This window comes from Salmo trutta, chromosome 5 (assembly GCF_901001165.1).
Source record: "Salmo trutta chromosome 5, fSalTru1.1, whole genome shotgun sequence".
NCBI lineage: Eukaryota > Metazoa > Chordata > Actinopteri > Salmoniformes > Salmonidae > Salmo > Salmo trutta.
In genome coordinates, this window is record NC_042961.1 from 65,687,832 (window position 1) to 65,698,785 (window position 10,954).

Sequence of the window (10,954 nt, forward strand, 5' to 3'; positions counted from 1 at the left end):
AGGCAGTAGGGATGACCAGGGATGTTCTCTTGATAAGTGTGTGAATTAGACCATTTTTTCTGTCCTGCTAATCATTCAAAATCTAATGAGTACTTTTGGGTGTCGGGGAAAATGTATGTAGTAAAAAGTACATTATTTTCTTTAGGAATGTAGTGAAGTGAAAGTTGAAATAAATAGAAGTAGTAAAGTAAAGATACCCCAAAATACTACTTAAGTAGTACTTTATAGAATTTTTACATAAGTACTTTACACCACCAGCTAATGGCCGACATCGGGATCTCTTGTTGGGTTAATGAGGCAACTAGTCACACCTGTGACAGATCCTTTAAAAGGAGAGGTGGAAGAGGTAGACCATTACTCACAGACAACAGAGAGACAACCAGTGAATCCCTTGGAAGAGTGCAGAAGGTGAGCTTGTGATATTATGTAGTAGATTAGCTGCCTCTCAAATGGCAAGTTAATCTTATGTGGCCCTGGTCAAGTGTAGTGTACTATATATGACCCCTTTTTGTGGGTCGACCCCCTGAATTTCAGAGCATAGACTAATAGTTACCTTTGTAGTGAATAGAAGTCTGTCAAGATCTCGTCTGCTTCCCCTTCCCTGCGTAGTGCAGTGTGGGCCCTCGTCGAAGGTGGTTCACTACATAAGGAATGAGGAGCCATTTGGGAAGGATTCATATTCCTGTGTGCAAGGCTCTTCAACCACATACAATAGATTAGATACCTGAATTTTAGTGGAAGAATCGTTGCGCGCCGTGTGGACGATACTCGCTTGTTGGGGTCCTCAGGACTGGGTTTAGCAATTGTTGCATAAGTTTTGTACTTAACACAGGGTTTCCTCAACCTCTCCTCTAGTACCCACAGCCATTCCAGATGATTTAAAATGCTCAACTAATCTCGCTCTTGTTCTCTCTCTCAGGAGACTATCACCATGGCAATATTGACCATCATTCTGCTTGTTAGCACAGCTTTTGCTCTGGGAGGTAAGAGTGATGTACCTCACACTTACTCACCAACATTTTAATAACATTAGTGGGTGTTGATCTGTCCTATTCTCACACGTATGCATTAATGTTTCGTTTCATAACCAGTTGTCCCTTGGACAGCCATTATCAACCGTGACACTGGAGAGAAGGTGCTCTTGCTCAAGGGCACATAGACAGATATTTTAACTTGACATTCAGGGATTAAAACTAGGAACCTTTGTTACTGGCCCAACTCTCTAACCGCTAGGCTACCTGCCACTCCTCTAGTTCCAGATATGTATATTGGTGTCTAGATGCTGGACTGAGGTATTCTGATATGAATGGTTTGATCATTCAACTGGATGTATGATTGGATTGTCAGGAAGTAACACTGACACAACTTACCCCACTTTCAGTCTTAGTTTCATCAGCTGTTATACAAAAGACAGAAACTGAATTTGACTGCACAGGGCTTTTAAACAAGTAGCGCAATTTCAGTATTTAGCCAGGAAGTACCTAGGTTACATCTGAAATGGAACCCTATTCCGTATAAACTACTTCTGACCAGGGACTATATGGGACGCAACCCAAGATTCCGGCATGCATGTGCTGCAATGTTATGTCCACATTACAATCAATCTATGTTACCTGTGTCCAGATGCTAGGATACGACCCATGACCCCCTGTGAGCGTGCTAGATATGCCGCGACACATGGCCCAATTGGCGCCTACATCCCCACGTGTGACGCCGCTGGACGATACACCCCTAAGCAATGTTCGGGCTCTACAGGTTAACACGGACGCACATATACACACATTAATTCTCCAATTCAGTTGAATGTTACAGTAAATATTGTATGTGCAACATGTCTATTTCTGGTAGGTTACTGTTGGTGTGTGACCACTACTGGACAGAAGATTCAGGGTACGGAGACTCCACCAGGCACTGCTATCAAATGCTAGCAACTGTTCCACCAAGGTGTGTGTATATACATACTAATTCACTAAATGTTATTTCTTTGCAGCTGATATTGGATGTTTTTGTCTAATTGCAGATGAAAGGCGTTGGAATGAAGACTTTGAAAAGACGGACAGTGTTCTTTACTCTACGACAGGAACTGATTTACATCCCATATAAATAAATGAAGAAATCCAGAGATTAAACTGTTGATTTATTTACTTTATTGTTGGTGTGATTATCTGAACCAGTCCATTTCTGGGAAATGGAGGAAGGAGTAGGACTGTATTACCGTCAGTTACAAGAAATGAAGGCAGTCAAATTCCACGTGACCATTTAGTAATTAGGCTTCTCCAAGCTCTGATGCTGGTGATGGTCATTAGTAGCCTACCGCACTTGCTAACTGCCTGGTACTCAGCACTCTATATTCCCTCTAATCACTCTGACATCAATGCAAATGTAAAACATTTCATGAGCTCATGTTGCGCAACATTTCTATAACCTATGCAATTGTGTGAGAACTGCCTCATGGCTTCTATTAGAAAGAGGATCCCATCAGCTTTCTATAGGTTAGATCTACTATATTTGCAGTACCAGTCAAACGTTTGAACACACCTACTCATTCCAGGCTTTTCATCTAATATTTTCAACTATGACAACACATGGAATCACATCTTAAACCAAAATATATTGAGATTCTTCAAAGTAGCCACCCTTTGCCTTGACAGCTTTGTACACTCTTGGCATTCTCTCAACCAGATTCATGGAATGCATTTCAATTAACGGGTGTGACCTAATTTGTGGAATTTCTTTCCTCAATGCGTAAGAGCCGATCAGTTGTGACAAGGTAGGGGTGGTATACAGAAAATAGCCCTATTTGTTATTTTAAGACCAAGTCCAAATTATGGCAAGAACAGCTCAATGCAACGAGAAACAGCCAATTACTTTAAGACAGGAAGGTCAGTCAATGCGGAACATTGCACTTGAAGAAACGTTCTTAGTCTCCAAAACCAAGCGCTACGATGACTCATGAGGATCACCACAGGAAAGGAAGACCCAGAGTTACCTCTCTTGCAGAGGATATGTTCAATAGAGATACCAGTCTTAGAAATTGCAGCCCAAATGTGTTTCACAGAGTTCAAGTAACAGACACATCTCAACATCAACTGTTCGGAGGAGACTGCGTGAATCAGGCCTTCATGTTCGAATTGCTGCCAAGATACTACTTTCCAGAACAGACTATGGGAGGTGCACAGTACTACATGGAACTCATGCCAGCAGTAATATTAGATTTAAAAAACATAAAAATACACTGAAGCAACAGACACATGCATACAAACACACGATAACATACACACTACACCCATGTACGCTTGGATTTTGTGTTATAGATATGTGGTAGAGTAGAGGCCTGAGGGCACACTTACTACGATGTGAAATCTGTTATGAATGTATGGTAATGTATAACTGCCTTAATTTTGCTGAACCCCAGGATGAGTAGCTTCTGCCTTGGCAGCAGCTAATGGGGATCCATAATAAATGCTGTGTGGGCTGAGTCGTACTGCATTGGCTGAGTCCTTATTTTTTTATTAAAATAATATTTTCTTAATTTTTTTTACTTTATTCTATATTCGAAACATACAATATACTTGCAGTGAAGCCGCTCAATAACTACATCATCCCAGTCGTCCAACAGATTCCCATTCAGAGCGACACACAGAAGCATCCAGGGTCAATTCTCTGCTCAAGGGCATGTTGAGCCCTCCCTGTGGCTCAGTTGGTAGAGCATGGTGTGTGCAACGCCAGGGTTGTGGGTTCGATACCCATGGGGGGCCAGTACAAAAAAAAATGCATGAAATGTATGTATTCACTACTGTAAGTCGCTCTGGATAAGAGTGTCTGCTAAATGACTAAAATGTAAATGTAATGTTGGCCGATCTACCACCAGGCCAAAAACGTGAACCCGAACCCTCCAAGATCCCCCCCCACAGTTCCCCAATAGCTGTCCCTCAACCATTCGAGACCCCTCCCACAGCCCCCCAGGAAGAAAAATAATAAAAAATAAAAAATACAATTAATTCCATTCCCCACCCCCAAGAACCCCCCAATGCACCAACAACCAAGAGAATGAACTAAAGAGAAAAAAGGAAAAGACAGAAGAAAACAGCAAACAACAACGCAATTTAAAAAAAAATACATTTAAAACAAAGGATATCAAGGACAGTTAAATCATAACAGCAACGCCAACTGTAAATGTTTGTGTGCATGTCTGGCACTATTACATGTATGTGTGTGTTCTTGCATGTGTTTATTTGAATGAGAGTGTGTGTATATGCATGTTCACAAACACTTGCACGGCATCAGCCTCAGGCAAACCGGCATTTGTTGTAAAAACACTGTCACTTAGTGTCATTCAAATGTACTTTTTTAAATGTTTTATTTAGACTTTTATCTTTGACCATCATTCTATCTCCCACACAGCAACTCCACTCCCACTTGGCTCCAATTCCACATACCAACACTCAGCTTCCCTCAGCCCATCCCATGTATCTCTGCTGGCCACCCACTTCGGGTTTCCACGCAACACATATCTTTCAACTATGCTGTGATGTTTAACGTACAATATCAATCTATGTAATTGAATAGAATCCTGAACCTGAGACAAGAAACAGGCTACCTGAGGGCAATACCAAAACAAATGGTCTATTGATTCTGTATCCTCACAACAAAATCTGTAGAGCTTCGATGATTTTATTACCCAAATATTCAGCATTTTGTTGGTAGCAAGAATTCTATATAATAATTTTAGCTGAAAAGCACAAAGTCTTGAATCTTGCATTTTATATATCAACTCAAATCTCTTCCCAACTATTTTGCAATCTGTATGGCGCAGTTGTCAACATCCTGGTCCTCAAATGAAACTTATATACTTTCCTATTTATGCTATTTTTATTCCTCCGCAAGTTTTGATCCTTTATGTTGGGCAGACAGACCAGTTCCCTACCTCCTCCCGCTGCCACTTGCCTCCTCCATTACAATGCTGTAATCAATTGGTTGTACTCTTGGATTGAGCAGACCTTTCCTTACAATTCTGATAACTCCATGAAGGCCATAATTCTACCATTCCAATTTACAATATCATTTATGAACAAAATACCCTGTTCAAACATATTTCCCATAAATACAGGTATTTTATCAACCAGCACATTTGACTTCAGCCATAATATGTGTTGTAATATTTGTTTTATCTTTTCAGGGGGGTGACATAGAAATTGTAGCCAGCTCTGCAATGCTTGTTTGAAAAAGAGAGATACTTTGAAAAAAGTAGCATTTTCAATTAATCCAAAATGAGACAGCAATCTGCACAAAGGCAAAATGGCAATTTTTAAAATCAATTTTTATGCCATTTTTCTCGTAAAAAAGCGATAATATTCCGACCGGGAATCTGCAATTAGGTAAACAGCCGAAAGAAAATATATCACTGGGTCGACTCGGGCACGAGCCTAAGCCCTTTGTCCTGTGATCGGCCACTTGGCAAAGGCGATAATGTGTTTCAGCCAGAGGCTACCTCGACATCGTTCAGGTTTTTCCCGGGCTCTGAAAGCCTATTGGAGCCGTAGGAAGTGTCACATTACAGCTAAGATCCTGACTCTTCAATAAACAGAAGCAAGAACAACAACACCTTGTCAGACAGGCCACTTCCTGCATGAAATCTTCTCAGGTTTTTGCCTGCCATATGAGTTCTGTTATACTCACAGACACCATTCAAACAGTTTTAGAAACTTTAGGGTGTTTTCTATCCAAAGCCAATAATTATATGCATATTCTAGGTTAACCTGTTAGGGCTAGGGGGCAGTATTTACACCGCCGGATAAAAAACGTACCCGATTTAATCTGGTTACCACTCCTACCCAGTAACTAGAATATGCATATACTTATTAGATATGGATAGAAAACACCCTAAAGTTTCTAAAACTGTTTGAATGGTGTCTGTGAGTATAACATAACTCATATGGCAGGCAAAAACCTGAGAGATTCCTTTACAGGAAGTGGCCTGTCTGACCATTTATTGGCTTTCTTTGTCATCTCTATCCATTACAAAGGATCTCTGCTGTTACGTGACACTTCCTACGGCTCCAATGGGCTCTCAGAGCCCGGGAAAAACCTGAATGACATAATTCAAAGCCCTGGCTGAAACACACGAGCGCTTTTGCTAAGTGGTCTATCAGAGGACAAAGGGCTTAGGCTCGTGCACTGGCCGCCCCCGTCTTTCTGTTTTTCCCTCTATTTACCGAAACGCAGATTCCCGGTCGGAATATTATCGCTTTGTTACGAGATGAATTGCATAAAAATTGATTTTAAACAGCGGTTGACATGCTTCGAAGTACGGTAATGAAATATTTAGAAATCTTTTGTCACGACATGCGCCGTGCACGTGACCGTTATTTACCATTGGGACAGTGTCTAGAACGCACAAACAAAACGTCGCTGTTGGAACATAACTATGGATTATTTTGGACCAAACCTACATTTGTTATTGAAGTAGAAGTCCTGGGAGTGCATTCTGACGAAGAACAGGAAAGGTAATCAAACTTTTCTAATAGTAAATCTGACTTTGGTGAAGGCTAAACTTGGTGGGTGTCTAAATAGCTAGCCCTGTGATGCCGGGCTATCTACTTAGAATATTGCAAAATGTGCTTTCACCGAATAGCTATTTTAAAATCGGACATATCGAGTGCATAGAGGAGTAATGTATCTATAATTCTTAAAATAATTGTTATGCTTTTTGTGAACGTTTATCGTGAGTAATTTAGTAAATTGTTAGTAAATTCCCCGGAAGATTGCGGGGGGTATGCTAGTTCTGAACGTCACATGCTAATGTAAAAAGCTGTTTTTTGATATAAATATGAACTTGACTGAACAAAACATGCATGTATTCTATAACATAATGTCCTAGGTGTGTCATCTGATGAAGATCATCAAAGGTTAGTGCTGCATTTAGCTGTCTTCTGGGTTTTTGTGACATTATATGCTAGCTTGAAAAATGGGTGTCTGATTATTTCTGGCTGGGTACTCTGCTGACATAATCTAATGTTTTGCTTTCGTTGTAAAGCCTTTTTGAAATCGGACAGTGTGGTTAGATTAACGAGAGTCTTGTCTTTAAATAGCTGTAAAATAGTCATATGTTTGAGAAATTGAAGTAATAGCATTTCGAAGGTATTTGAAAATCGCACCACAGGATTCAACTGGCTGTTACGTAGGTGGGACGATTTGGTGCCACCTAGCCCAGAGAGGTTGTTTAAGTATCAAAAGTAAAAGTATAAATCATTTCAAATTCCTTATATTAAGCAAACCAGACGGCACCATTTTCTTGTTTGTTTTTTTATTTGAATACGGATAGCCAGTGTCACACCAACTCTCAGACATAATTTGCAAAGGAAGCATTTGTGTTTAGTGAGTCTGCCAGATCAGAGGCAGTAGGGATCTTCAGGGATGTTCTCTTGATAAGTGAGTGAATTAGACCATTTTTTCTGTCATGCTAATCATTCAAAATCTAACGAGTACTTTTGGGTGTCAGGGAAAATGTATGGAGTAAAAAGTACATAATTTTCTTTAGGAATGTAGTGAAGTGAAAGTTGAAATAAATAGAAGTAGTAAAGTAAAGATACCCCAAGTACTTTACACCACCAGCTAATGGCGAACAGATCAGAGGTAGTAGGGATGACCAGGGACGTTCTCTTGATAAGTGTGTGAATTAGACAATTTTTACATAAGAACTTTACACCACCAGCTAATTGCGGACATCGGGATCTCTCGTTGGGTTAATGAGGCAACTAGTCACACCTGTGACAGATCCTTTAAAAGGAGAGGTGGAAGAGGTAGACCATAACTCACAGACAACAGAGAGACAACCAGTGAATCCCTTGGAAGAGTGCAGAAGGTGAGCTTGTGATATTATTTAGTAGACTAGCTGCCTCTCAAATGGCACGTTAATCTTATGTGGCCCTGGTCAAGTGTAGTGCACTATATATATATATATATATGACCCCTTTTTGTGGGTCGACCCCCTGAATTTAAGAGCATAGACTAATAGTTACCTTTGTAGTGAATAGTAGTCTCTGTCAAGATCTAGTCTGCTTCCCCTTCGCTGCGTAGTGCACTGTGGGCCCTCTTCAAAGGTGGTTCACTACATAAGGAATGAGGAGCCATTTGGGAAGGATTCATATTCCTGTGTGCCAGGCTCTTCAACCACATACAATAGATTAGATGATACCTGAATTTTAGTGGAAGAATCGTAGCGCGCCGTGTTGCCGATACTCGCATGTTGGGGTCCTCAGGACTGGGTTTAGCAATTGTTGCATAAGTTTTGTACTTAACACATGGTTTCCTGAACCTCTCCTCTAGTACCCACAGCCATTCCAGATGATTTAAAATGCTCAACTAATCTCGCTCTTGTTCTCTCTCTCTCAGGAGACTATCACCATGGCGATATTGACCATCATTCTGCTTGTTAGCACAGCTTTTGCTCTGGGAGGTAAGAGTGATGTACCTCACACTTACTCACCAACATTTTAATAAAAACGTTAGTGGGTGTTGATCTGTCCTATTCACACACGTACGTATTAATGTTTTGTTTCATAACCAGTTGTCCCTTGGGCAGCCATTATCAACCGTGACACTGGAGGGAAGGTTGTCTTGCTCAAGGGCACATAGACAGATATTTTAACTTGACATTCAGGGATTAAAACTAGGAACCTTTGTGTAACTGGCCCAACTCTCTAACCGCTAGGCTACCTGCCACTCCTCTTGTTCCAGAGATGTATATTGGTGTCTAGATGCTGGACTGAGGTATTCTGATATGAATGGTTTGATCATTCAACTGGATGTATGATTGGATTGTCAGGAAGTAACACTGACACAACTTACCCCCACTTTCAGTCTTAGTTTCATCAGCTGTTATACAGAAGACAGAAACTGAATTGACTGCACAGGGCTTTTAAACAAGTAGCGCAATTTCAATATTTAGCCAGGAAGTACCTAGGTTACATCTGAAATGGAACCCTATTCCGTATAAACTACTTCTGACCAGGGACTATATGGGACGCAACCCAAGATTCCGGCATGCATGTGCTGCAATGTTATGTCCACATTACAATTAATGTATGTTACCTGTGTCCAGATGCTGGGATACGACCCATGACCCCCTGTGAGCGTGCTAGATATGCCGCAACACATGCCTACATCCCCACGTGTGACGCCGCTGGACGATACACCCCTAAGCAATGTTCGGGCTCTACAGGTTAACACGGATGCACATATACACACACTAAATTCTCCAATTCAGTTGAATGTTACAGTAAATATTGTATGTTCAACATGTCTATTTCTGGTAGGTTACTGTTGGTGTGTGACCACTACTGGACAGAAGATTCAGGGTACGGAGACTCCACCAGGCACTGCTATCAACTGCTAGCAACTGTTCCACCAAGGTGTGTGTGTCTGCATGTACAAACTCATTCACTAAATGTTATTTCTTTGCAGCTGATTCTGCATGTTTTTTGTCTAATTGTAGATGAAAGGCGTTGGAATGAAGTCTTTGAAAAGACGGACAGTTGTCTTTACTGTACGACAGGAACTGATTCACATCCCATATAAATGCATGACGAAATCCAGAGATTAAACTGTTGATTTACTTACTTTATTGTTGGTGTGATTATCTGAACCAGTCCATTTCTGGGAAATGGAGGAAGGAGTAGGACTGTATTACCGGCAGTTACAAGAAATGAAGGCAGTCAAATTCCACGTGACCATTTAGTAATTAGGCTTCTCCAAGCTCTGATGCTGGTGATGGTCATTAGTAGCCTACCACACTTGCTAACTGCCTGGTACTCAGCACTCTATTGTCCCTCTAATCACTCTGACATCAATGCAAATGTAAAACATTTCATGAGCTCATGTTGCGCAACATTTCTATAACCTATGCAATTGTGAGAACAGCCTCATGGCTTCTATTAGAAAGAGGATCCCATCAGCTTTCTATAGGTTAGATCTACTATTTGCAGTACCAGTCAAAAGTTTGAACTCACCTACTCATTCCAGGGTTTTCATCTAATATTTTCTACGTTGTAGAATAGTGAAGATGTCAACTATGACATAACACATGGAATCACATCTTAAACAAATATATTGAGATTCTTCAAAGTAGCCACCCTTTGCCTTGAGAGCTTTGTACACTCCTGGCATTCTCTCAACCAGATTCATGAGGTAGTCACCTGGAATGCATTTCAATGAACAGGTGACTTAATTTGTGGGATTTCTTTCCTCAATGCGTAAGAGCCGATCAGTTGTGACAAGGTAGGGGTGGTATACAGAAAATAGCCCTATTTGTTATTTTAAGACCAAGTCCATATTATGGCAAGAACAACTCAATGCAAAGAGAAACAGCCCATTACTTTAAGACAGGTCAGTCAATGCGGATTATTGCACTTGAAGAAACGTTCTTAGTCTCAAAAACCAAGCGCTACGATGACTCATGAGGATCCCCACAGGAAAGGAAGACCCAGAGTTACCTCTCTTGCAGAGGATATGTTCAATAGAGATACAAGTCTTAGAAATTGCAACCCAAATGTGTTTCACAGAGTTCAAGTAACAGACACATCTCAACATCAACTGTTCAGAGGAGACGGCGTGAATCAGGCCTTCGGTCGAATTGCTGCCAAGATAATACTTTCTGGAACAGACTATGGGAGGTGCACAGTACTACATGGAACTCTATTCCACATCAAGACACTCATGTCAGCAGTAAGATTAGATTTAAAACAGTTAAAAATACACCTTATGGAACAGTGGAGACTGAAGCAACACAGACATGCATACAAACACAGGATAACATGCACGCTACACCCATGTACACTTGGATTTTGTGTTATAGATGTAGAGGCTTGAGGGCACACACTTAATGTTGTGAAATCTGTTATGAATGTATGATGTTTTTAAAACATAACTGCCTTCATTTTGCTGAACCCCAGGA

General features: G+C 40.8%; 1 protein-coding gene and 1 long non-coding RNA gene across 2 annotated transcripts; both read left to right on the forward strand.

Moving 5' to 3' along the window:
• Positions 1-246: 246 nt before the first annotated feature.
• LOC115194826 (nidogen-2-like) lies at positions 247-9,620 on the forward strand. The gene is made up of 6 exons (XM_029754743.1): positions 247-408; positions 920-983; positions 1,624-1,697; positions 9,166-9,223; positions 9,318-9,413; positions 9,497-9,620. Exons 1-5 carry the CDS (start codon positions 262-264, stop codon positions 9,395-9,397), a joined length of 423 nt encoding a protein of 140 aa, XP_029610603.1. The 5' UTR covers positions 247-261; the 3' UTR covers positions 9,398-9,413; positions 9,497-9,620.
• Positions 7,758-9,162, forward strand: LOC115194876 (uncharacterized). The gene is made up of 3 exons (XR_003878523.1): positions 7,758-7,864; positions 8,395-8,458; positions 9,104-9,162. It is a non-coding gene; the product is annotated as an uncharacterized LOC115194876 (long non-coding RNA).
• Positions 9,621-10,954: the final 1,334 nt, after the last annotated feature.